The sequence below is a fragment of the Prionailurus bengalensis genome, chromosome B4, assembly GCF_016509475.1.
Source record: "Prionailurus bengalensis isolate Pbe53 chromosome B4, Fcat_Pben_1.1_paternal_pri, whole genome shotgun sequence".
NCBI classification, from domain to species: Eukaryota; Metazoa; Chordata; class Mammalia; order Carnivora; family Felidae; genus Prionailurus; species Prionailurus bengalensis.
The window spans coordinates 123,752,732-123,779,219 of record NC_057358.1 but is presented as its reverse complement, the minus strand read 5'-3'; the positions used below and the strand labels follow the sequence as shown (position 1 = coordinate 123,779,219).

Genomic DNA, 26,488 nt, shown 5'->3' with positions numbered 1-26,488 from the left:
GCGTACTTGAAAATGACGGTCAGATGAGACCTCTCCTCTCTCCCCTCTCTGGTCCCTCAGATTTTCTTTTTTTGGAGCAAGACGCTCTCAGGCGTCTGATTCCGTGAGAGGACATAGTTTACTGACCCATCACCCTTTCTTTCAGACACGCATTTCAAAATGTCCCATCATGATATTGTAACTATCAAACACGCCGTTCATTCATTCTTTCATTCCACTAATAATTTATTGAGACCCTTCTGAGAGGTGCTGGGTTGCCTGTGGCTTCATCCTATCCCATGTCACTGTGGCAAATTCAATCATATGTGCTTCACACAAATTTAAATAGAATTGTTTTTCATGTATCAAGGCTCCTGGAGGAAAAAAAAAATACTTAGTCTGGTACCCGCATGAAAAAACCAGACTGATGGGTTCCAACACTGTTTGATTTACCTAAGTTTATATAGTATTGCTGCAGACCCATGTTGATAGCCCTTTGTGGGTGATTTCAGAGGTTTTAAGGACAGTTTTGATAACTTGTGATTTTTGACTTATGCATGGATGTAGATCCTAACTCTCAAGGCAGATGCATTTCTATCGGACCACCGTGGAGGAGAAGACACAGTCTCTGGGCCCACGCTGCCCACGGTCTAGTGGGGGAGACAGATCATAAGCAGGTAAGTAAGTAACTACGCAATTGCAAATTAAGAAAAATGCTTTAAAAATAAGACCAAGAATACTAGACATTCTCTGCATCTCCCAGGATATTTCTTGGGTGGTCACTGACTTTGAAGCAGATTTTCCTGGAGAGGGAAATCTCCTCTGACATTGCCCCTCCCACATCTCTAAGCCCACTGCATGATCTAATGACCAAGAGCCAATTTCCTATAAGATGCCTTTAACAGGGGAGTCATTATTAATGGCTTTAGGAAGTAAAAGCATTTTTATTTATTTTTTTATTTTTAAAGTTTACTTATGTATTTTGAGAGAGAGAGAGAGAGAGAGAGAGAGCGAGCACACAAGCTGGGGAGGGGCAGAGAGAGGGAGAGACAGAATCCCAAGCAGTTTCTGTGCAATTAGCGCAGAGCCTGATGTGGGGCTCCAACTCACCAACTGTGAGATTATGACCTGAGCTGAGCTGGAGAGTTGGACACTTACCTGACTGTGCCACCCACGTGCCCCAGTAAAGGCATTTTTAAAGGGTTGGAAAGTGGTGGACAAATGTTCATTTCTTTGCATAAGTGGTGATAATAATCATAGTTTCCATGACTGAACACCTGTGATGTGCTAGCCCTGGTGCTGGGTGCTTTTACATTCAGTTTTTATAATCGCCAGTGCCCTGCTACGTAGGCAACATCATCCTTACTGTACTGATGAAGAAAGTGAGACTCAGAGAGGTTAAGCGACTTACCCACGGTCACACAGCTGGTAAGTCTCAAAGCAGGGGGTGCTGCAATGTGAACCCAGCTCAGTCTGAGGTTTTCTCCACAAAAGCCACACTGGCAGCCAGAGAAAGCAGGGCTTTGTTTGCAAAGAGTGTAGTTATGGGTGGGGTCTATCTACAGGGAGCACAGTGGCTGTGGGCTGTTAAGGGTGGCGCCTACCTTGCCGTCCCATTGCTGTATTCACAGGTGGCGTGGATATGACAGGACTGTACGTAGGGCCCGCAGGTGGAGGTCTGCTTGTGGCAGAACGTCCCTGTGGAGCCTTCTCTGCACGTGCCGGCCAGGCAGGCCCCGTCACTGTCGATCCTGTTATTGCACGTTCCGTAAATGCACAGACATTCTGGAAGGGAAGGAAGAGGGACGTTGAGGGGCTGGGGGCATGAGTGTAGCAATGGGACACATGAGGTATGGAGGAGAGAGACCACCTCCCCTCACCGCCCCTCATGCCTACAGAGAAGAGAAGAACGTGGGGCTGAATCTGGGGAAGGCTCTGGGGCTATTTCTTAGCTTGTCAAGTGTCTCTCAGTGTGCCTGAGACAGGGAGCTTGGCTGTCCCATCAAGGAGGGGAATAACACAGTCTCAGAAATGCTTTGTGTGTGTGTGTGTGTGTGTGTGTGTGTGTGTGAAAGAGGCCAAGGAACTCGGCCTTCATTTACTTCGTGGTTAGAGAGCTTAGTTTGGAAATTTCTGACCTTTCTGGAATCCGTAGAAGGGGTTTCTCATGCCAGCATGGCCTCTGATGTGCAGCTGACACGTGCTCCTCACTCTCTAGCACAGCAAACCAGGATAACTGATAGTATCTGTCCACTGACCTCGTCCTAGGCACTGGGCCAGACTTGAACTGCACCATCTCATGAACAGTCACCAGCCTCTGAAGGTGAGTGCTTTCATCATCCTCATTTCCAGGTGAGGAAACGGAGGCCCAGGGAGGCGAAGCAAATTGCTTAACTTGCTGCTAAGTTTTCAAACAGGGACTCCAAGTTAGGCCTTCAAATTTCATTTCTGTTCGTGCCCAAGTGCCGACACAGTAGGTCAGTGTAGTAGCTGGTGTTCCACATGCCTGTTCCCAGTTTCCACTTGAGCTGTTTACTTTGCTTTTGATTACAGGTGCTTAAAAATTGCAATGTGGGCTTCAGACTCAGGCTCCAATGCATGCGGGAGAGAGAGGAAGGAGGGGAAGTTTCTCAAACTTCAGTGGCAAGGATTTGGGGATTTGGATAAGATCAGAAAGGAAGGCATCTGTGGTTCTGCCCCAGGAGGGCGATGGGAGAGGGATTCCCCTCCCCAGGAGGGCGATGGGAGGGGTGCTTGGAGCCAATATCCAGGACAGGGAAGAGAGCCAGAGTGAGAGGGCTGGAAAAGCATTAGCTGCATTTAAAACAAAAGACTTTTCATAAACTTTTAAACCAGCCAGGGCTTAATTGGCAAGGGACAGGGGGCCGGAAGGAAGGGGAGGCTCTCCCACTGGGGATGGCAGGCAGCCACAGAGCGGGACGAGAGACGTTGGTATAGGCAGCCCCCACCAAGCCTTCCCTGACCTCGGCATCCTGCCCCACTGGCCTCATAAAAATGCCAGCGTTAGTAGGCTTTGGAATAAAACTTTATTTTTTTCCCGCAGAAACCGTATTTGGCACAAAGAACAGTGGATTAAAATCGGCAGCCGTGCCCCTGCTGTGCTCTAATGTCCTGGCCATCTTCAAAGGTGGCTATGAAGATCAGACAAGGTAAGAGAGGGGAAGGGCTGTGTGCTTTGTAACAAATGGATGAGTTAGTAGTGAGAGTAGTAACAGCTCCATCTACGGATTTCTTGCTGGTGCAAGCTCTGTGCTAAAGCCTTAAATTATGATCTGACTTCATCAAAAACCCATGACGTGGGTACCAAACTTCATTTTATAAATGGGGAAATTGAGGCTCGATGAGAGACTTTTTCTAAGGTCACACAACCTGTCAGTTGCAGCGTGGGGATTTAACTTTGGCCGGCTTGATTCCACAGCAACTCTGATCTAATCATTTTGTTCTTTCAAGTTCTAATCTTAGTGAAGAAACGTACATCGATATTTATTTTGGTAGATCTATGTATCTCTCCTCTTAAATATATACATGATGCAATTTTAAAAAGCATGATGCATGTTTTCAAGATTATGCAACTGCATTTTTGTCTAATGCTTAGCCAAGGGGGCGTGTTTGCACTATTGCTTTGCTGCAGTGCAGCAGGGATCCCGGCCGAGGAGCAGGAGGAAGCCTGGGAAGTGCCACTTACTTTTGTCACACCGGGGTCCATATTTGTTGGGGTCTGAGCAGAACTGGCACTGGGAGCCTTGGAAGCCATCCTGGCAAATGCACGTCCCGTTGCCGTCGAGGCCATCTGCGCACTGCGAGCAAAGGAGGCCCCAAGGGCATTAGGACAACGCTCACCCGTGAAGGAGTCCCAGATGCCATCGTGCCATGGCCTGACTCTTTTGAGTGCAGATTCCATCTCTTTGGGACTCCTTGTAGAAAGCAGAGTTGTATTGGTATCAGGTAGGATGCTAAAACAGTGACAGGCTTGGGCTCCTGAGTTGGGATCTCGAACGTTAAGGGAAGCCATTCAGGGAGGAAGGAGATCACGGTGGTGCACTGGGAACCTGCAAACAATGCTTGAGGGATGGTGTGACAAGCCACCGACCTTCAGCAAGAAGGCTGGCCGTTGTCTCCATTGCTCTGCTTTATGACTTCAGACAGCAGTGTCTCCCCCTGCAGCGTAAGACTTTTTGCCTTTTCAGCCTTTTCCAGGTTGGCTTTGCAGCGCTCGCCGCGCATCCTGGTCGGGCCCCCGTGCCTCCCGCCGTCAACTGCAGTAGCTGATTAGTACCCGCTCTGCCCTGTTCTCCTCACCTCGCCTCAACCCGCTCATGAGTGCGGTTTTTCCTTCCCCTCAAAAGGGGCATATTTCAGATCTGGGTTTCTGAAATGCGTAGATCTGTAATTTCCCACGTTAACCGTAGCTTGTTTTACCTTTGTTTGTTTAGCCTCCAAACTAGGTGAGTTAAATTTGGGCCTTTACATTTTACTAGGTTGTGGAGGTGGGTTGAAAAAGGCAATCACCCAGGGGCACCTGGGTGGCACAGTCAATTAAGCGTCTGACTCTTGATCTTGCCTCTCAGGTCATGATCTCATGGTTCGTGAGTTTGAGCCCCACATCGGGCTCTGCACTGATGATGCGGAGACTGCTTAAGATTCTCTCTCCTCTCTCTGCCCCTCCCCCACTAGCACTCTGTCTCTGTCTCTCTCTCAAAATAAATAAATAAACTTAAAAAAAAGGCAATCGCTGGGCAGTGCTTTTTTTTTGTTTGTTTAAATTATCACAGAATCTTAGTTTTGGAAGGAATCTTGGAGGTCAATGCAGGGTACCCTGCTACCTCCCATAAGAGGAAAGTGGGGTCAGAGGGAGCCTCGTTGAGCTATCCAAGGTCAAGTGGTCAGCAGCAGGAAAGCAGACACTGGAACACCACCAGACTCCCCACTCCCCACCCCTGTTGCCCTCTGTCCCCAGATTCCTTCTGCTGCAGAACCTTCTGTTCTTTTAGCAACTGATCTATTTCTTGTACTTCCTGGGAGTAGTGGTTGACACTGTAACACTTCTTGGTTTAGTGATTTTAAAACTTATTTTTCCACTTGACTTAGGACAGGTCAACCTCAGCATTCATGACAAAGTTTTCATCACCTGGCCGTTCCCAGAGCACGGATTCGAGAAGCCTCCTGGACACTGGTTGCAGTCTGGCCCATAGAAGCCTTTGCAGCACTTTGGTATCTGAGAAACAAAACGCATGTTGCTTTTGAAACCGCAAGCAGAGTGCCAGTTCCTCAAAGGAAGTATATTTTAATTTCCATTATTATAATCAACCCTGTGTGAGCCCGACTTTCTCTCTTGCAGATGACAGCATGGCTGGTGCACAGCCATCTGCTCACCACACATGTACTAAGGCCGACTGCATGCCAACCCGGCTCTGGCACCGTGAGAACGAGATATGAAGGCTTGTGCTCATGCAGCCCATGGTCTATCAAGTCCAGGAAGAGACCACAAATTAAAAAAAAGAAAGGAAGGAAGGAAGGAAGGAAGGAAGGAAGGAAGGAAGGAAGAAAGAAAGGAAAAAAGGAAGGAAGGAAGGAAGGAAGGAAGGAAGAAAGAAAGGAAGGAAGGAAGGAAGGAAGGAAGGAAGGAAGAAAGAAAGAAAGAAGGAAGGAAGGAAGAAAGGAAGGAAGGAAGGAAGGAAGGAAGGAAGAAAGAAAGGAAGAAAGAAAGGAAGAAAGAAAGGAAGGAAGGAAGGAAGGAAGGAAGGAAGAAAGAAAGAAAGAAGGAAGGAAGGAAGAAAGAAAGGAAGGAAGGAAGGAAGGAAGGAAGAAAGAAAGAAGGAAGGAAGAAAGAAAGAAAGGAAGAAAGGAAGGAAGAAAGAAAGAAAGGAAGGAAGGAAGGAAGGAAGGAAGAAAGAAAGAAAGAAGGAAGGAAGAAAGAAAGAAAGGAAGGAAGGAAGGAAGGAAGGAAGAAAGAAAGAAAGAAAGAAGGAAGGAAGGAAGAAAGGAAGGAAGGAAGGAAGAAAGAAAGAAAGAAGGAAGGAAGAAAGAAAGAAAGGAAGAAAGGAAGGAAGAAAGAAAGAAAGGAAGGAAGGAAGGAAGGAAGAAAGAAAGAAAGAAGGAAGGAAGAAAGAAAGAAAGGAAGGAAGGAAGGAAGGAAGGAAGGAAGGAAGGAAGAAAGAAAGAAAGAAAGAAGGAAGGAAGGAAGGAAGAAAGAAAGAAAGAAAGAAAGAAAGGAAGAAAGGAAGGAAGGAAGGAAGGAAGGAAGAAAGAAAGAAGGAAGGAAGGAAGGAAGGAAGGAAGAAAGAAAGAAAGAAAGTTTCCGAAATCTGTAATCGCTGGGAAGACAAAATACAGTAGTGAAATGGTGGCAGGTGGGGACAAAAGTCAGGGGAGACTGGGGGGCCACTGTGCATTGGGTGGTGACAGGGGGTGAGTTAAACACTTGAAAGATGAACCAGTTCCAAGACAATCCTGGAAGAGCTCTCTGAGGGAGGGAGGGGAAAGCGTGCACGTTGTGATGTGGGAGTGAGGGTAAGAGACAGGTCGGAGCCCTGGCAGAGGATGGGCCGTGCGGGAGCATCAGGAGTGTAGGCTCTGTGTTAAGGGCGATAGGGAGCCACAGGAGAGAGGGATGCAGGGAGGGGGGTGACCCAGACGCCATGTAGAGTCCGCCCTTCCATTCCCCTGTAGGAAGACATTGCCAAGGCCCCACCAGCAACCTGTGAGCCCGCAGACCCTGAGGCCCAAGAGCGTCGCCCTGGAGCTGCCCTTTGCTGGTGGCCTCACCTTCACAGTGGCGTTACAGTATCTGGCACAGCCGCTCTTCAGGCTCCTTATTCTGCCAGTGTAGACACATCTGTGCGTGAAGAGCGTCTGGAAGAAAGCCAATGGGAAAAATGCACCGAGTCTGTGTTTTGAGGTCCTCTGGGGGTTGGTCAGCTTCTGCATATACTGGACATCCTACTTCCATTTACTGTCGATGTCAGGGAAGCGCCCCAGAGCACGCCAGCCCACGTGGCTCCCAGCCAGAGCTCAGTCACCTTCTTTAGGCCTCGGTTACCTTCTTGGTAGAATACAGGCGGGATTTGCACAAATAAGGGCACATTTATCTTTACATCTCCTCTCGTGCCATAGCAGACATTGCCAATCAATCAGGGAACACTTTCCTGTTCATCCAGGATGTGGCTTAGCCTCCCCTTCCAATCAATAGCCATCCCTAAGCTCCTGCTATATAGAAATTTTGGAGGCAGTAGAGAGTCTCTCTCTAATTTGTAGAAAGATCTACAATCAGGAGTGGTGTGTATGGGTAGGGGGGCAGGTTTAAATGCAACTTTTCACTCTGTAACCCCTGGTGCCTAATCATAATTATCTAGAGCTCCCATTTCAGCGAGAACTTACTAAAGGCAGACACATTGCATATATGAGGTCATCTATCTTTAACTCCATGTGGATATTTTTCATCCCTCTTTGTAGATGAGGGAACTGAGGCCCAGACAGGTAAATCTTTTTTTTCTAAAATGTCCCGAGAATGGGTCTTACCATGTACTAGCTTTAGGATAGCAGAGGCAAGTCACGTAGTCTCTGTGGGCCTCAGCTGCCTCATCTGTGAAATGGGACGATAATGCTGATCCCAGGTTTTATCGTAAGCATTTTGTCCCTGGCTCAAAGTTTATGTTAGAGAAACGTGATGCTGAAGCTAAGAAGGTAGCACTGAGAATTTCACGGACTATAAAATCCTAAAATCTGAGATATATAAAGGAATTTTGAGGACACTGAGGAAGGAATATTCAGTCCTCTTGTCGGATCTCAGGATAATTAAGCAAGTCTAGATCATAAGAGCCTGCGAAGGGCAGTTTTGAGGCTTTTCTGGTTCTAACCCATGGTCTAATTACCCCTTCTTCCTCTCCTTCTTTTCCTTACTTGGGCTGAGGCAATGTAGAGTCACGGTTTTGCCACATATTAGCTGTGTGACCTTGTGCAAGATATTCTGTGTTTCCTTACCTCATTCCCAGATTACACAATGGATATAATGATCATATACCTACCTTATAGGTTTGCTACATAAAGCATTTAGAACAATGTCTGGCACACAACAATTACTGATGCTAGTCAACATGATTTCCTCTTTTCTCCTCCCTCTCCATATTCCCTGGTTGACAGCATCCTGCAGGACTCAGCGGTGATGGCTGTACTGAGCAAAATAAATACCTGAACAGCTGTGCCTATTTAATTTTAACGTTTTGCCTTATTAAGTGCTTCTCAGTAGGATTGTGTTAAAGATCTCATCTCCTTCCCTAGTGATCTATGCTAGTGTTGAATGAAACTTCTGGTTGATATGCTCTCTTTTAGGACAAAATTATAGGCAGAAATTTCTCTCATCAATTTTACCTTGGAGCATTTTGCTTTTGCCACCAGTAGAGTCCTTGACATATGAATTCTGGATTGTTATATACTATCTGTTTCCTTGTTAGATTAGAGCTTCTCAACACAAGAACAAAACCAGAACAAAACAGTAACTCATTTGTCTTTATGCTCTAGGAACCAGCTCTCAATAGATGTGTCCAGAATTCGGTGAAACTTGAAAAGGGTTTGATGGTCCTAATATCATTTTCTTGATAGTCTTTGTATTTCTATCTAGAAAAATGCTTAGGAAGGGCAAACAGGAGTATGGTGTGGCAGAATGTGTCAAATAAGGCCATTTCGGCATAGGGATTATTTTGACTCAAGGCACTTGAAAAACAGCAGATAGAAAAGGGACACTCTGGCTTCTGACCTCCCCATTTCTTTCTGAAAACAGGAGATCAAACTGTCCTGTGAAAGATGCCCTCCCTGCATCAGGACCCAAGAGACATCTTGTCACCAGAGACAGGAAGCTGAAGTCAAGAAAAACCTGCACCAATGGACCTTGTTAAAATAGCTGTGAACTTCCTCGAGCCTTCCTGTACGTTTTCGCGACTTTTCCACGATTGCCTCTCTTTAGTCAACCTACTATATAAAAGTTTGGGTTTTGCCGTTTCTTCGTGTCTTCATTTTCCTCAGGGGGCTCCCAAGGAGCATGTTAAAGCTGTGAACTTTCCTCTTGTTAATCCGTCTAATGTTAATTTAATTCTCAGGCCCAGCTGGAGACCTTAAGATGGTGAAGGTTTGCACCCCCCCCCCCCCCCCCCCACCCCCCACCCCCGCCCGAACAAACTTAGGAGGGCTAAGTAGGGAAGGAATGAACCTTTACTGAGTAGCCACTTGATTTAGGTATTGTACTTGGGTTTTTATCTATGCTAATCCTATTATTGTTATTATTATTATTATTATTATTATTACTTACAGACAAAGGAAGTTAGTGTAAAGGTTAAGCAATGCACCTAGGGTTAATGAGCAAGGATTCAAACACAGCTCTGTCTACCCTCCCCCATATAGTAGGCTAAGAGCTAGTGTGAAGTTACCCCAGTTGGAATAGATATCTTTTTTCTTTTTCAGTTTATTTATTTGAGAGAGAAAAAGAGTGAGCAGGGGAGAGGCAGAGAGAGAGGGAAAGAGAGACAATCCCAAGCAGGCCCCACACGGCTAGTGCAGAGCCTGACGTGGGGCTCGAACTCACAAACTGTGAGATCATGACCTGAGCAGAGACCAAGAGTCAGATGCTTAACTGACTGAGCCACCCAGGCGCCCCTGAATTAATATCTTTTAAGAAGAAAGGTAGAAAGGATGAGAAACACCACCAGTGGGGGTTGCTTGGGTGTTGTGTGGTTTCATGAAGCTGTCACACTCACTGTGCGCTCAGAATTAGCAGGACATTTGCTCCAATACACCAGGGAACAGCTCACACAGGTGCCCTGGAAGGGAAGACAATGGATCAGTACAGGCACCCCTGGAAGAGGGAGCAGGGACCACCCGATCCAGTCTCATGTGTCCCTCCTACGGAGGGGGTTCCACTAGTTCAACACTCGAGGCCTCTGTCTCCACTCCCCACTGATGCCTCCCCAGCGAGGAATGAAGTCAGTGCCACAGGGATTGGGACCTGGAGCTCAGCCTGTTCAGAGTGGCCCACTCCACCCCCGCTTTCAGGGTCAGATTGTAGGTCCACCGGCCTCAGGCTTCTGATTGACTCTGTGCCATGTAAGGCGCCCATCCGCAGGGAGGCACTACAGTTGTCCACCTGCTAGGGGTGACGCATTAGTGCTGGCTGCACACTTATGGCCTTGTTCTCCAATTAGCTTCCCACCAGTGGAGCTGAATGTTGAATCTCTGCCTTTCACTCCCTTGGGCTTCTTGCTTTATTGGTTCTGAATTCAGGAGGAAGGAGAGGGGTGTGTGCCTCCAAATCTTTCCAGATCAATTCTCTGACCTTCTCTATTGGGCTCTGTGCTCCAGCAGGTAGACGTCAAAGAACGGTCTCTCAGCCTCTCCTGCCAGCTTCTGATTGGTCTTGGCCAATGTGAGGTGCCAGCAGGAGACTGGTGGGTAGGAGGAGGGCGAGATCAAGGTACTTCTTCCCTACATCTCTGCTTGGATATCATTCCTATAGCTCCTGATAGATGTCACTTCTTCCATCCTTCCAGCCCTCATTGGGTTCAGGTACCTCCAGTCCCTTCCCTCCTCACTTCTTTGGTCTTGGGTGGTGATGGTTTCCTGCCATTACTTCTCCTTGGATGCCCCAGCATCACTGGTTTGTCTCCTTAGCCCTGTCCACCTCTCTGTAGTAGCGTCTTCATTAAAGTCTCTTCATTTGAACTGTTGGGATAAGTTCTGTTTCCTGCGGGGGCTCTAACTAGAACAGAGAATTACTAATTAAACCTCTAAACATACATACCTAAAGGCAGCTATGGGTTCAAGCTGGTGAAAATTGAGACTTCTAGACACTGCCTGCCTCTCCTAGTCTGTGTTGCCCTAAATATTTCACAGAGAATGCATTTGTACTTTTAATAGACCTCATCGAAACCATCCTAAATCATGTAGAGCATATAGATTTGGCCTTAAACCCAGAGAAAATAGTAAAAGAAGACTATCCTAAGGCAGGTGTTGGCAAGCTCTTTCCCCTATTAAACCAAAATCCTTTGGGTTGCCTCTCAAAGTCGCATATTGAGTTGCAGCTGCTTGGGGTGGGGAAGCTCTGAAGTCAATAATTAGACTCCTGTTGAGTCTTTCTGGCAGAGGCCCTATTTTCCTAAATCTTTCACCTTTGCAGTAGAAGATGAGACTATTCTCAGCTGGCCTATTCTGATCTTCACCCCTGCCCAAGCCAGGTGATGCACCTGCCAAAACTTTTTTCAGAGAATGAACCAAGCATAAATCACGGCCAGAAACTGGCCGTGAAAGTGACTCTCTGCCTCTCTTAAAAGGCGGTGCTCAGAGTTGAATCAAATCCTCCTTAGGGTATATGAAGGGCACAGAGGACTAGTCCCATCACAATATCCTAAAACATATCAGAAGAGCCAGCCACAATCCTGTGCCAGGTGTCCAACTGGCTATTTCCAGCCTTCACGACAAGAAGAGGGAATAAATAAAACCTATAAAATGAGGCCATTATTCCTTGTTCAATGCCCATATTCCAAGGATATTTTGAGAACAATCATTGAAGCATTATTGAAGTGTCCTGAAGAGTATTATTGAGTGTCCCAGACCTATTATTGCTGCAACTTTGGGGGTATGGTTTCCATGGGAACTGAAAGATTACATGTGCAGCAGTGTTGAAATTTGGGGTGCTTTGAAGAGAAGCAGCTGAACCAAATAAGTTGCTATGGAAACAGGAAAGGCCATTAGAGGGTACCCAAGCTCTTAGGCAAACAGAAAGTTTGGTATTTGAAAAGAAGAACAGAAAGATGGTTGATTGGTGAGGCCAGAGCATCTCCCTGAGAAGAAATTCTATTTTAAGTTTCTTAGAGTAAAGCTATGGGCCTGGAGCAAGGTAGTCCCAGGTGACAGAGACAGGGATTGATCCTGCTTCTTCAAGGGTAGTGGGTTGAATAGTGTTCCCCACCAAATTCATGTTCTCCTGATTGAGTCTTTGCAAATGTAGTTAGTTAAGATGGGGTCATACTAGATTAGGGTCGGCTCTGAATCTAATGACTGGTGTCCTTAAAAGAAGCGAAGGGGACACACAGTGACCTACACAGGGAAGAAAGCCAATGCCAAGGATCACTGGGAGGCAGCAGTAGCCGGAAGAGGCAAGGAAGGATCTCCCTTCCAGAGCCTTCAGAGGGAGCACGGCCCTGCTAATCCCTTGATTTCAGGCCACTGGCCGCCAGAATTGTGAGAAAATAAATTTCTGTTGCTCTAAGCCTCTGAGTTTGTGGTAGTTTGTTATGGCAGCTCTAAAAAGCCAATATAGCTGGGAGGCATCGATCATTGTGGAAAATTCCCCAGTGGAGCTTTCATTCACACTTTATGAAATAGGACCTTGGGTCTGCCTGCCTCTTCATGGAGGCGGAAACCCCTCTGGAATGAGTCTCCTGTGGTGAAATTCTCCTTGTCAGCTTCCTGAGAATTGTGAGAGGAAAGAATGTTACCTACTCTGTGGGGCTGTTTAGGGGCCCCTCTTTATTTTTCTAGTTTCCTTACCAATTTCATCTCTCTCTTGGTTTCATCACATCGGTGAGGCAGAATGGGCACAATGGAGGGAGGAACAAGAACTCCAGTCAGGGTGTAGATTCGACCATTTTTGGCAGTGACTTCAGTGTCTTCCATTGCTACACCATTTGCCAGAATCTGTCCCTGGAAAGAAGCAATGACATCTCTTGTTCGGTCCTGCAGGGCCAGCAATCCTCAGGCAGAGCTGAGTAGTGGCAACCTCTCTAAAGAGCCTTCAACATCACTTAACTTTTTTTTGAGTGGAAGGTTGCTATGAGAAGGGCTGGGCTCATATTCCAGCTCTATAATGTATTTGCTAAGAGACCTTGGCGTAACTGTTTTACCTCTCTGTTGGCGAATTGGGGATCTATTCATTCAGATACATTTATTGACCTTGTATTAAGCTCTGCTTTAGGTGCTGGGGATACATCAGTAGAAAAAACCCCAAAAAACAAAAAAAAACACACAAAAAAACCCACCCCAAAACCAAAACCAAAATCAAACCAGACAAGCCCTTGCTAATGTTGTAGGCAGGGAGCAGAAAATGAATAGATTAGCAAAGAATTCTGACCTCCACACCACTCGCCCCAAATCTGCTCCACCTGCAGTATTAATGGCAACTCCATCTTTCTGGGGGGTCGAGTCAGAAGCTCAGGAGTCTTCTTCCTCTAATCCATCAGCAAATTCTCTTGAGGATTCCTTCAAAATAGCTTCAGAATGCATCCACGTCTTCCCACACCCCTGCTCCTTGGTCTGAGTCACCATCGTCCTCCTCTGGGTAATTGTGATCAGCTCCAGACTAGCCTTTCCTGAACATGCATCCCATCATGTCATCTGCCCTGCTTGGAATCCCCCACGGTCTCTCATCTCATTTAAAGTAAAGAGTTCTTCGGCCATGTGTGACCTGACCCCACTTCTCCTTCTCCCTCCTACTGCCTTGACTTCTCCTACCGCTCCTCCTTCAACCCCTCAGTTCCAGCCATGATGAGCTTGCTGTTTCTCATCCAGGAATATCCTTTGTTTCCTGTCTCTAGAATGTTCCTTCCTCCAGATATTCATGCTGCTTGTTCCTTCATTTCCTTCAGGACTTTGCCCTGATATTTTCTTCTCCATGAGGATTTCTTGGGCACTTTATGTAAAATGTCAGCCCCACCCTTGCTTCATATTCCCCTTGTTTGTTTGTTTGCCTTAGCACTTACTACTTTCTAATAGATGCTGTGTTTTATTTACTTACTTAATTTGTTTATTGTCTGTCATCCTATTCACTAGAATGAAAGTTCCATGCAGCTAGAGACTTTTCCCTATTTGCTCAGTGGGCTACATATAGGACCCAGAATGATGTCTGGCACATAGTTGCAACTCGGTAGATACAGAAAAGATGAATCGTCATCATCATCATCATCAACAGTGAATCAACAAGAACCATTATCTGCATGCTGTCAGGCTTTGGCTGTATTAGCTCAGAGAAGTACTGGAATAACACTGCCTCACGGAGTTTCTTGAATAAGTCATGTTCCCTCCCACCTCAGGACCTTTGCACATGTTCTCCCTTCTGCCTGGAACTCTCTTCTACTCATCTCTGACCAAGTTTACTGTACTCATCCATTGAAGCTTGGCTAATACATTGCTCCCTCACTGAGGACCTCTAGACCCCCAGATTGGTACAGCCTCCTCCTATTGTAAGCTCTCATTATAATTACAATGACACTTCTTACAATTATAATTAAATAATTAACTGGCTGCTAATTCCTTGTTTAAAGTCTGTTTTTCTTGCTGAAATGTAAGCTTGTCTTCTTCATTGCTTTATCCTTGGCATCTAGTTCAGAGTCTCACACATGTAGCTGCTCAGCAAATTAATAATGAATTGAAATAATGAAATGAAGGAAATGGCAAGCGAATGAAATAATCATAAAGACTGTAAGCCTGCGAGTTAGCATAGAGGTAGGATAACATGGTGAACAAGCATAAGCAGAGCATAAATGCATATGAGTCATGACATCTGCTATAAAATTTTCACCTACGTTGTTGGTTGTGTTGAACTGTATGATCTGGTTGGCCATGCTCCTAATGTGTGGGGTTGAAATGAGAGTGGCCACTTCAAGCTGCAAAGAGAACAATAGAGACTTTTTGAGCAATGCATAGAGCCCTGATTTTGTAAAGTTCTCACTGGGAAAAAATAGCCTGGAAGTCTATGAAATAAATAATGGGAGCTTTGATGTCATGAGTTTTGTGGCTTTGAGGATTTCTCTGATAACAGGCTCACTATTCATTGCTAAGGGTATGCTCAGGGCTACAGATAAAGAACAATTGTCACACATTTTCTAGCACTGTAATAATGGAATTTAAGAGGGGTCAGATATGTGGAAAGCAGGGAAAAATAGAGCAGGAAAGTGGGGCCAACCTGAGTAAATGGGACAATGTGGTATCTGACGAGTTCCAGAAGCTTCCGAGATCCCTGCAAAGGAATCAAAATACTTCTTTAGTCATTGCAGAAAACACAACTTTCCCCCTCTTGTGGGTACCTCCTCCAGTGACTCTAGACACATAAATAAAAAATAAGAAAAATAAATGACCCATTAACTCTTCACTGGGAAGTGGAAGGTGAGAAAAACCCCATCTGCAAATAGCTAACATTCACCAAATCCCTGCTTTGTGTCAGGGACTGTTCTAAAAACATTATGCACACATTTTATTTAATTTTCTTAAAAACCTATGGGGGAGGGACTGCTATCAACTCATTTTATGCGTGATAACACCGAGTTTTAAAGACGCAACAGAGGTCACAAAGTTAACTTAGGGTATAAGACTAAGAAGTTCTCAGTCACTCTGCTCCATTACCTCTCTGAGTGTCTAAAGCTACATTCTGGATTTTCTAAGAGAGCCTCAGTTTAGGATTCTGTTTTCTTTCTCTATAAATAAATGCCTGCTTGTCAGACCACATAATGGTTATTTAGGAATATACAATCCTTAGGAATATGTGGTCAGGACATTTTCCCCTTCTATGCTACCATGGTACATGGTCATCTCTCCTTCAAAGCCCTTTCCAAGATTTCTCATACTTCGGAAAAACTGTAGCAGCAGAGGGAAAAAGAGAGCCTTGGGACCATCAGCAGGTCCCCACAGTGGTGCCGTGGGGAGAGCATACAGAGGTGAGGAGCATGGGGAACCATTCTCTCTGGGGACCAGTGGCCATGGCGGTCTGCTGCAGGACGTCTGCAATCTCCCAGTAGAGTCAGAGCTGAGAGTTAGAAGCTTCATAGCCCTTAAGTTCTGCTTCTTTATTTTTGAAAATGTTTATTTATTTATTAGAGACAGAGACAGAGACAGAGAATGCCAAGCAGGCTCCATCCTGTCAGCTTGGAGCCCAACATGGGACTCGATCCCATGAACTGTGAGATCATGACCTGAGCTGAAGCCAAGAGTTGGTTGTTGAACCAACTGAGCCACCCAGACCCCACCATCCTTGAGTTCTGCTTCTCACGTGGCACAGCCATGGTTACTCTGGCTTGGACAGGAGGAGGATCACGAATCAAGATCATAGTAACCTTCCAGAGGCTGACCATTCTAGGGACACGTTACAATAGCGAAAAGTCCCAGGCCAAAAGAAATCCCTGCTGAATCTGATTTCCATTCACTCAGAGTCCCTTCTGCATTTGTTCTTGGTCCCTGTGCCAGGGGAGTTACCCGCAGGCAGCATCCTGGCTTGTCTGGGATGGCCCTGGTTCACACCTATTATTTTGGCAGCCCCATTCGCTCTCAGGTGTCCCGGTGTGGATGATAGATTGCATGGCCACCACATCTATAAGCCAAAGGCAGTATGCGCAGAGCAGGGTTACCGTAAGAATGTTCAAGTTGAACACCAGGTAGCCAGCCCTGGAAGTGATGTTTTCTGGAGCCCTGGCTCTGTTCCTGCATGGCTTTGAGCAAGTCACTTTGACTCTGGGTCTTCACTTCCCCTTGCAGCTGCTTTATGGTACTCAGAAGTGAGGGCTTGGGGGCAGATGCGATGCTATTACAAGTTTGGACGTTCAGTGGCAGAAAATGTGAGAAAAAGTGGGGACCGCTGGGGAACGTCAGCCCAAACTGGGCTGCAAACTCTTGCAAGGCAGGGATGGGGCCTGTCTGGCTTATTAATCAGCGTCGCCAGGTGGTACAGTGCAGGACCCACAGCTGACTCTGTGTAAACATCTGCACCAATAAGTTAAATGGGGGAAGAGGTCCTGGGAAGAGCACTGGGCTGGACGCTGGTGTCTTGAGTTCTAATCCCGAGTCTGCTTCTGTGACCTTGAGCTAGCCACTTAGCTCCTCTAGTCTCGGTTTCACCTGCAAGAGAACGGGCCTGGTGTGGACCCCTTCCAACCCTCTGATTCTGTAGGAAAGCCTTTATCAGCTGGGTAATTCACTTCTAAAGCCCTACGAATTCATTGGTGTTGGATCCTTTTTACAAGAAAGAGGAGAATACAAGGGACAAAGGGATGGATGAGCATCATTCCTGCCATTGTGGAGAGCCTGTCTCCTGTCCCATGGCTGGGAGCCATGAAGGTCATCATTCAGTCCAGCGCGGCTCAAACTGACAGGATGTGTGTCCAGGTGCTGCTGGTGTTGGGGAGCCTGTCGGTGTAGTGCATCCTTTCCCTTATGAAGACATTCGCTTCCTCCCTGCTGTTTTAGGTAAAAATAACAAAAAACCAAGCCTTTTGATGCGAGGGCAGAAAGAGAGCGGGTTTTCTACCAAACTGTTAATGTGACCTTCAACTCTTTCATTTCACCTCCCTTTGTCCCATTTTACTTGCAGGGTATCTGTGAGCTGGCAAGGGCCAGTCTCTGGTATCCTCTGCTTTCATTTTGCCTAGTTCAGTGATGAAGTCACAAACTGGGGCTGGTAATCAGTAGCTGTGGTCTCTGTGGGGATAGGGTGGTTTCAGGACAGAAATTTTGCCTCAGGGAGAAGCAGAAAGATACACTGGAAAGGAAACACGGCATTCCAAAATCAGAATTAGAAACCATTCCTCTAATGAAATCAGTTTATTTTCCATTTCACTGGCTTAGCTGATGGGGGCTTTACTGTCTCCAGCTGAGGTTGTTCCCCGAAATAAAGCTAAAAGATGCTATTAAAATGCATGGAGAGAGAAGGACCTTCCTACAGATTGAGAAGTTTTAACTGAACAGGTTCTGGACCTGAGAAAAGAGCAGAAATGATCATTTTATCCCTCACCTAGGAATTAAAGTAGAAGAACAGTTTGGGCTAAGAAAAAAGAGATTTGAAATTTTTATATTCTTTGTGGGCAGAAAAGTACTGCCTTTGAGAACACGGAGATCGAGAGCCAGAAGCAGTAGTGTCCTGGTAAATCAGTTCTACGGGGGAAAAAAGTAGCCCAGATTTATAGAGTTGGCCAATTTCTGTCACGGTAATATTCTTACCATAGGTGAGAATTTCAAGCTACAAGGTTATCTCACTGAACTAAGCTGGGAAGAGGCTCACAATCTACTCTCCAGAGCCAGAGCAAGCCAGCTCCAGCCACAGCTGGAAGGAGTTATGAGGACAGAGGAAGATAAGAGGTTTCTGAGCCAAATTGCTTGACAGAAAAGCAGGGAGGTTGATTTTTTTTCAATTCTAGTTAAAACGTTTTGTTTTAATTTTAAGTGTAGCTGGTTAGGTGTCTGAGAACTCCTTTAATATTATTTTTTTTAAATGGTATCATATAAGAAGCCATGTACTCAGCGCGGCCATATAATCTCAAGATTTTAATAATTTCCTAGGGGAGCCACATTACTGTTTAGCTTTAAAAGTAAGTATGAGTGTGAGCTCCAAAGAGAGCTATAACCATTTTTCTGCAATAGCTGTATTTCGGAAAACTTGCATGTGAATAGTATTTTAAAAATAGCATCCTATCTTGAAGACACTGGGAAATCTGACATTTTAAGTGGAAACCTGTAGCGATGTTTTAATATGTTGAACATCTATTTGCAGTGTAAGAGATTACCTTCTGATTTATCTCCTCAATCCACATAGTTTTAATCCAAAGTTTTCCGAAAGCAAAATATCCTTGTAGATACCTGAAAGTATTCTAGAAAGGTATGTATCCATGTACATCTCTAAACTATACATGCAATGAGTTTGAGGTTTCAAAAAAACAGTGTAGCCCAGGTCACCTGGGTTAGAAAGTTGGTTCTTCCCCAGATGTCTATTTTTAGGTCTCATACAAGTGTCATTAAATCAAAATTCTTGGGGTATGGTTTGTGAAACTTTCTACTTTAACAAGCCCCATGGGTGATTCCTAAGTCTACTGAAGTTTGGGAATCACTACCCTAAAAGATCCAGACCCCCCATTCTGTATAATGAACTGATCTACATGAGGTCATGGATAGTCTGGCCCCATTTCCAAGATGGTGGCATAATTTCAGGGCACTGGAGGAAAGCTTGTGGCCCTTCCTATAATTCCATCATTTGACATTCTAATGAACAAAATTCCATAATTTGTTACCCCTCTGTTCAGTTTAAGGCTGTTATTTCTGGGAGAGGAAACACCTGAAATGGTTTTAGTCATTTACATTCTTGTGTGAAGGAGTAAAAAAAAAAAAATCTCCTTTCTGGAGGAAAATGTGAAAGAGTTGAAGGATTATGGTATATAAGGAGAGGGTTATTGTGAAGAGAGATGGAAGCAATGGAAGGGAATGAATGGAGCATCTAAAAATAACATTTATTCCTTTCAAATTTAGCCTACACCTGGTCCAGAATGGCCTGGTTTAGAATTCATTTTCTAGGTGGTTTTAGAGTTGGAGGGAACTTAAAATCTTGATTTTGCTAGTGAGAAATATTTGAGGACCCAGGAAAAATCAAAGCAATCATTTAGATCTGGGGTTGCAGATAGATTTTATTTCCTGTGCTCGGTCTAACTGACTGGTAATAGCTACTTGGAACTCTGACCAGGAGATTGGAGCCACAACCATAGTTCCAGAGAACTGTGATTGATTAATGATTTCTGCCTTGGTTGAGGGAGGGTAGATGGTGATACATATGTTATTTATTGGACATCCCTAGTTTAGGAAAAAATCTGTATGGGTGCAGACTGAGGCAGTAATGCTGACATGATGCCGTCAGAGTAAGTAGGATACCATACCTCTGGAGAAAGGAGGTAATCAAGAGTGCCATCCTTCATATTAACTAATGCTTCATTACTTGGAACAAAAATGGTGTATGGTCCACCAGCCCCGTCTTCATCTAAAGCATGTCCCACATTGGTTTCCTGCATTTGAAAAATGAAATTTTATATCTACAACCTATCTCTGACAAATACTTGAAGTAATTCCTCAGCACATATTTATAATTGACACCCTTGCTCATTATACAAAAGACACGACATAAAACCATTTTCCAGAAATTCATGAAAAGTACATACCTCTAGCAAAGATCTGAACTTGCTGTATCTTGGTTGTAACATCGTCATTATGGTTTTCTAAAAATCACGAGAAGAAATAAGGTGGTTTAAGAAATAGATGTCCCAACATTAAAAGGTTCATGACAGAATTTATGTGTGAATGTGGATGGAAAAGAACCCGGTCAACTGCAACACATATAGAATGTTTCCTGTTGTTATTGAATTAGTGGTTCAGATGTGCATGTTCGGAAATAGACTTTGGCCATCATCAAATGAGTCAAAAGGAATAAATTTTTATTGCGGTGAGGACTGCCCTCCTCCACAAAGCACGAGGGATAACTTTTCATGACAACTGGTCACTGGACAGAATCATCATATGTGGCCATAAAAGAGGTCACAAAATTGAGATCTTGCCTGTCTTTATTGTAGGCTTTTCTTTCTGTTGGCAGAGGTACCCAGAATTCTACTGAAAACAGAAACGATCCCATTTTCCCCATGGCTGGGGTCCTAGCACACACAAAGGACAAGCACATAGTATGCATTTTCTTCTTCAGTATGACTCTCCAGGGAACAAAGAAAGATGGCTTTGGACTGACCTAACTTTTACCTGAAATGCCTCACCTCAGTGTTGCTCTCAAATGTGGGTGCCATCTTGTCCATGGCTCTGTCGAGGATGTGCAGGAGCCCATTGGAAGCAACTATGTTCCCTTGTATAATTTTTGCCTTCTTTTTGCCTCCATAGAGTTTAAGCTTTATTTGATTGTCCTAAAACACCAAGAAAAATAAAATTAAGCTGGTATCCTTGAAGGAGTACTGGATTAGAAGTCTTAAGTCCTTGGGTCTGGCCATTTGTGGGTTATATGAGCGTGGGTAAGTCACTTAACCCAAAATGGGAAAGATGGCATTTGCTTGCTTGATTTGACTAGTCTTTTGTTAAGATCAGATGAGATAATGTGTGAAATCATTGATGACTACCAGTGATTTCTAAATGTGAAGAAGCAATCATAAGTCTCCCCCAATAGACCACAAGGTCAAAAAGAGCAAAACAATTCAATTTATTGTAAATTTATCACCTACTTTAGAGCGTTGTACACACAAGGCACACAAAATTTTTTTTGCTGCATAAATGACTAAAGCTAATTCCTTCTTCCTTTATGTGGCTCTTACAAGCTATAGGAAAGAAATATGAGTGAATAAATGAAGGAATGAGTGAGTGAATGAATGAATGAATGAATGAGTGAAAGAATGTCCTTGTGAGAAAAGAAGTAAAATTTTCATCCATCTATCTAGGTTTCTATCCATCTATCCATCCATCCATCCATCCATCCATCCACCCATCCATCTATCCTTACACACACAGTACAACACACTGCTTAATGATTGAGGTCTTGGAGTCAAGGAGACCTGCATTTGAATCCTGACTCTGGCCCTTACTTGCGACCTCTCAGTTTTCCCACTTGAAAAATCTCCTTTACGGGTTTGTTGCAAGTCTTATAGAACATAAATAAAGGTTCACCTCAGTACTTTGTATAGAGTAAGTGCTCAATAATCTATCAGCTATTGGTAGTTGGTGAAATGCAACAATATAGGCCATAACCCACACATGCACATTCTAGTAATCGAGTGCCTTCCTGCTCAGTAAAGTCACAGAAAGAGTTATTTGTGAGGGGGGGGAAGGGTAGTTTTACTCAAACAATGGAACAGACCTAACAGCCTTAGGAGAGATGCAATGTTAGGTTTGCAGAGGAAAGATAAACTCCAGCAACCTAAAGCAAATATAGTCTATTTCCTTCTGTAAGAGGGAAGCTGATCTGGCTTTGGGCCGGTGCTTCCAGGAAACAGGTTTATTATAAAGCTCCTCCTTCCCCCTGGCACCTGAATGATGTTCTCTTGACAATGAATTCAGACCAGAGCAAAATCCCACACTTTATAACCCTCTTTTCACAACAGTCCCCTCCTGCCTGGTCCTTCCTGGGGTTGTTCTTCGCTTCTTTCCTCATAGGGAAGTGCTTTGACAAGCAAGGGAGAAGAAAAGAAGTTCTTCATAAACTTTGCAAGCCCAACCACAGACAGAGATGGCTGTGGGCACTGGGTCAGCAGACGCTTTTGTTCTGGGAGTGAAAATCAGAGAGCCCCTTACCTTATCGTCATTGAAGATTTCTCCTGACTTTCCAGTCAAGGTATAGAAGGTGTCTGTGTTATTCATACTCTCAGTGTTCATCTGCCCAGCAATTACATGGAGTTTCACAAAGTACTGAGCAGACTCTTTATCCATCAAGAGCTCTTTTACCTGAGGAGAGAGAGCCACTTCTTTCAGTCTCCACTGTTGTTTGGAGGAGAAAATGAGGTTGTGAGGCAGGCATTGGCCAATCAAAGACATCAATGCCAGGGCTCCCTAACTTGGGCTTGGGCTCTTTCAGATACAGGTGACTCTGGGGGGAGCACAATCTGGAGAGTGGGAGGCGATGCTCAATGTCCTCTCAAACCACCAGGAGCGAGGAAGGTGCAGGCACCCAGGGAATCATCTTGAGCCCGGGGAGCATATGGAAATGAAACAAGAAATCACATGAAAAGAAAGTGCAGACTAGACCCATGGAGTTTTTGAACAGTAAGTTTAGGGTTTTTGCAATCCACTGGACTGAGTCGACATTTTGTCAATATTATATATCATCAGCAATCAATCAACAGATGCTTTTTATTAACTGTGTAAATAAAATCTATATGTTAAACAAGAGACCACATTCAAAGTGCATAGTGCAGAGACATTCAATATTTGTGAATTCTCCTCCCCAGTAGGAGACATGTGAGGGTGCTTTCTTTTCATGTGATTTCTTGTTTCATTTCCATATGCTCCCCGGGCTCAAGATGAAGATAAACCACTTTTATGCAAATCAATATGTCCATTATCTCCATCAATCTGAATGTAACAATTTCATTGACACCCTCATGGTAGGACACCTCCACCAGGCGCTATGAGCTTCATTCCCACTGCATGACATCACCTCAAACAACAGCTGTTCACATGGAAGACCACAGTTTTCTCTTAGTTTCCTCTACCACTGTTATCATTTATGATCATTATAAGAAACAAATGTGTAGCTAATATATTAGGTTAATTCTTGAAGGAAGTAAGCAGTTTTGCATTATGTAAATCCTATTTTTCACATGACTATAGTTAAGATCCCTCAGTTATTAATTACCCTTGAAGGGGTCATGTTTGGAAGGGGGCATCCTTGGGTCCTCTAGGGAGCCAGTAATGGTCTCGCTGGATATACAAGTACATTCACTTTTTGACAACTCAATGAGCTGTGTGTTTACAATCTGTATACTTTCTGTAAATAGTTCCCCATTTTAGTCTCTCAAAATCACCATCTTTATCATCAGTAGGCTTCATTTAATAGAGGTTTCCCACTTTATTGTAAATACTTACACTGAATCCTCTTAGTCCCTTGTCTGTGGGCAACAGCACAGTGAATGGTCCCAGGTTACTTAGTGGCCAGGCATAGGCTTTGTCTTAGGAATAGAAATTCATAAAGAAAGAAAACACCAAATGAATCAGTGGCACATGAAGAGTAAAATCAAGCAATGGCCCTTGTTATCCATTTAGGCCCTTTGAATCAAGAGCTTCTCTGTTCTCATTGGCGAGAGTAGGCCTTGGTAAACTAGGAAGCTCTCTAAGAAAGAATGGCATCATAATGCCATGGCCCCCAAAGCTTCTGCATAATTGTGTGGCATGTCCTGCAGCCACAGCCTTGGCTTCAAGGAGACCCTGGAATGAGACCTTCTACGAGGGTCATGTGACAAAATCCTCAGCCAATCCCAGCAGGTCACCATCCCTGCGCCGGACTCTCTGAGCAGTTGTCATCCCAGTGAGCAAAGACACAGCCCTGTTCCATCCAAGTCCAGCTCAGAAGAGCCTCATGCTTGGCTTAATATTCTACTGTTACCATCTTGAAATGTTTAATAATTTTTGAACAAGAAGTTCTTGTCATTACGCATGGTGTCCTACAAGTTATGTAGCTGGTCCTGTTTCTATCCCCCTGGAGAAGCTGGGACATCAGGGTGGGCTCCGGGCTTTCACACAGCAGGCAAGGTTGACCAGCACTACATAAATGGGTAGAAGGTCAACAGGACTTTGCCCAGGGAAATGTTCGAGAGCACAGCCTGCAGAGAACACTCTCACCCTGTCTGCTGTCACTGGATAGTCTGAGTTCTTAGAGGAAGGCTGTAAGAAGTCTGAGGCATGCCACAAATGCTTGTCCCCTGGAGGATGCCCTGGAAAGAGAAGGGCATTTGTGCAGGATATATGTTAAGATTTATGCAGACAACGTGGCCTTGACCCATTCTCCGTTTGTGCTCTTTCCGGGAAATCATTTTTTGGTGACTGGTAAATTTTAGATTTTGCTATTTTGGAACTTCTGTCGATTGGTCAAGTCTGTGTTTTGTTTTCTGTTGATTGGCCAAACTTGTGTTTTATTGAAAGACATGTCCAAGGCTGCAATCAGCTGTATTATTTCATTCTCAAGGGGGTGTGGGGCAATGACCCCTGAAGTGCATTTGGAAATGATGAGGGTGTTTTAGATTGTCACCCTGCCTGGGGGACTGGGAAAGGACATGTCACTACAGACAACTAGTCCTTAGGGGAGGGGGGAGGGCAAAAATCCTAAACATCCAGCCAGGTGTGAGATGATCATACCAACCAAAACTATTCTCAAAAGTCAAATGGCACCCATTGCAGAACATGGATACAGCCTCAGGTTTTAGTCACTCTTGTTTCCCAGTATTACCTGCCAACCTTGCTTCACACCTGGAGGACCCATAAAGTCAAGGGAAAGAGGACAGTCTCCATCCTCACATCAGTAGCTGCCCCGTCTCATTGTTGTTGCAGATCAGTTAATCTGTGGTGACTCCAGGACCCTGTCTTCAGGACTCTGCCTACGAACTGCTGCTTGACAGGACCTCGTGGCACTAACTCCTTGTCTCCTGGAAAAGGCTGCCTGCCCTTTCCCTTTCCCCTGCAAGATGCCTCCCTAGGAGGGCCAATTCCAATAGATAAACCTTGCCTCTCCTGCCCACCCCTTTCTGAATGATTGTGTCTTGGAGGTGTCTTGCCTGAAAGAAGGTTGCCCTTTACGTGGAAACCTGTACCCGTAGCTGCATACCCAGGAGCGAGATGAAAGAGGTCAGCCTTCCTTGCCATTTTCCTCTGGGTTCAGTGTTTAATTCTCTGAGTCGCTCCATGATGTTTCCATAACACGTCGAGCCGTCACCCACGTAACCTTTCCGGCAAGTGCATCTACAGGGAGGGTGAAAACACATTCTCAGGCTCTTAGCGTGTTGAGATCCTACAGTCCAACTCCCTCATTTTGCAGATGGGGAAAACGGTGCCCAGAAGAAGAGGGTCAAGACCAGGAGAGGAGAGGCACAAATAGAGGTGAGCATTCCTGTGGCAATACCTGACATATAGTAGGTCCACGAGAAATGGATATTTAATAAATTTTGCATATCTATAAACACTGGGTATCTTTGTACACTCTTCGTCTCAGTATTTTTCAAAGTGTGGTCAAGAGACCATGTACATCAGCGTCACTTGGAGTACTTATTATAAATGCAGATTCTAGCTTCTACAGAACCACTGAGGCAGAATAGACTACTGAAGTCAGCCCCAAGTCAAGATGTAGAGCTACTGATCTGCTTCGTAGATCTTCCCCTTACCCTGTCTTCTTAGTTGAGATGTCTGCTCAAATGACCCTTCCTCATAGGAAACTTCTGCTATCGGCCACCTCTCCCCACACCCTCAACAGTAGATCAGGACCCTACCCGCCTTAGTGTGTGCTCTCATGGGACCATGTAGCCCTTCTCTGTAGCAGCGATCCCAGCTGTAATTTCATCCTAACCTGTGCAGTTATTTGATTTGTATCTGCTTTTGCATCTACACTGAGAACAGGGAAAAGGCAAGGGTCGTGTGCATATTTATGCCCTATTTTAACGTCAGGATCTAGGGCAGGGTTTGGTTCAGAACAGGTACATAATTAACAGCTGAACGATAAGTAGCAATTGAATTGCAATGAATATATAAATAATGAAGTTTGCAGAAATATTATACAATAGTTTAGTTTCATAAAAGGTGAATACAGTTAAGGATGAAGTTTAAAGGCGCACTGGCAGTATTGTGCTGGTAAGTGTTTAATAGCCAGCTCTCAGTGGGAGTCGGGGCAGGGCCCCTGCTTTTCAGGATTTGCCAATTTCCACAGGTCCTACTCCCACCGTGGCCAATCTCAAACTGCCAGCGTGAGGAAAACCAGCTTGCAAAATCCTGAAGCTTCAACCATCAGCTTTCGTGCCTCAGTAAACCCTGGCTCTGGCACACCACTGCTACCTAGCAAAGATTAGTTGACAGCTGGCTAAATCTGGCAAGGTGCTTAGGAAGGCAACATTCAACAGGATCTTGGGATAAGTGAAGAACCAAACACGAGGTCAGGGAGCAGCGCTGAAGAGACGAGAGCTGCAGGGAGGCTGCGGTCATCCATACCGCAGACATGACTCATAAAGAGGAGAGGCTTCCA

At 44.9% G+C, this 26,488-nt stretch overlaps 1 protein-coding gene across 1 annotated transcript in view; it reads right to left on the bottom strand.

Annotated features, from left to right (window-relative positions):
• STAB2 (stabilin 2) overlaps window positions 1–26,488 on the bottom strand; it is a 165,803-nt gene that overhangs the window by 85,098 nt on the left and 54,217 nt on the right. Inside the window, exons 10-23 of the mRNA XM_043562355.1 lie at window positions 25,085–25,218; window positions 23,353–23,435; window positions 22,063–22,212; window positions 20,544–20,687; window positions 19,944–20,000; window positions 19,665–19,790; window positions 14,945–14,998; window positions 14,565–14,645; window positions 12,535–12,687; window positions 9,747–9,809; window positions 6,766–6,852; window positions 5,129–5,215; window positions 3,686–3,797; window positions 1,584–1,764 (exon numbers count right to left, since the gene is read on the bottom strand). Coding sequence (XP_043418290.1) covers window positions 1,584–1,764; window positions 3,686–3,797; window positions 5,129–5,215; window positions 6,766–6,852; window positions 9,747–9,809; window positions 12,535–12,687; window positions 14,565–14,645; window positions 14,945–14,998; window positions 19,665–19,790; window positions 19,944–20,000; window positions 20,544–20,687; window positions 22,063–22,212; window positions 23,353–23,435; window positions 25,085–25,218 — 1,512 coding nt within the window. The remainder of the gene's footprint in view (window positions 1–1,583; window positions 1,765–3,685; window positions 3,798–5,128; window positions 5,216–6,765; window positions 6,853–9,746; window positions 9,810–12,534; window positions 12,688–14,564; window positions 14,646–14,944; window positions 14,999–19,664; window positions 19,791–19,943; window positions 20,001–20,543; window positions 20,688–22,062; window positions 22,213–23,352; window positions 23,436–25,084; window positions 25,219–26,488) is intronic.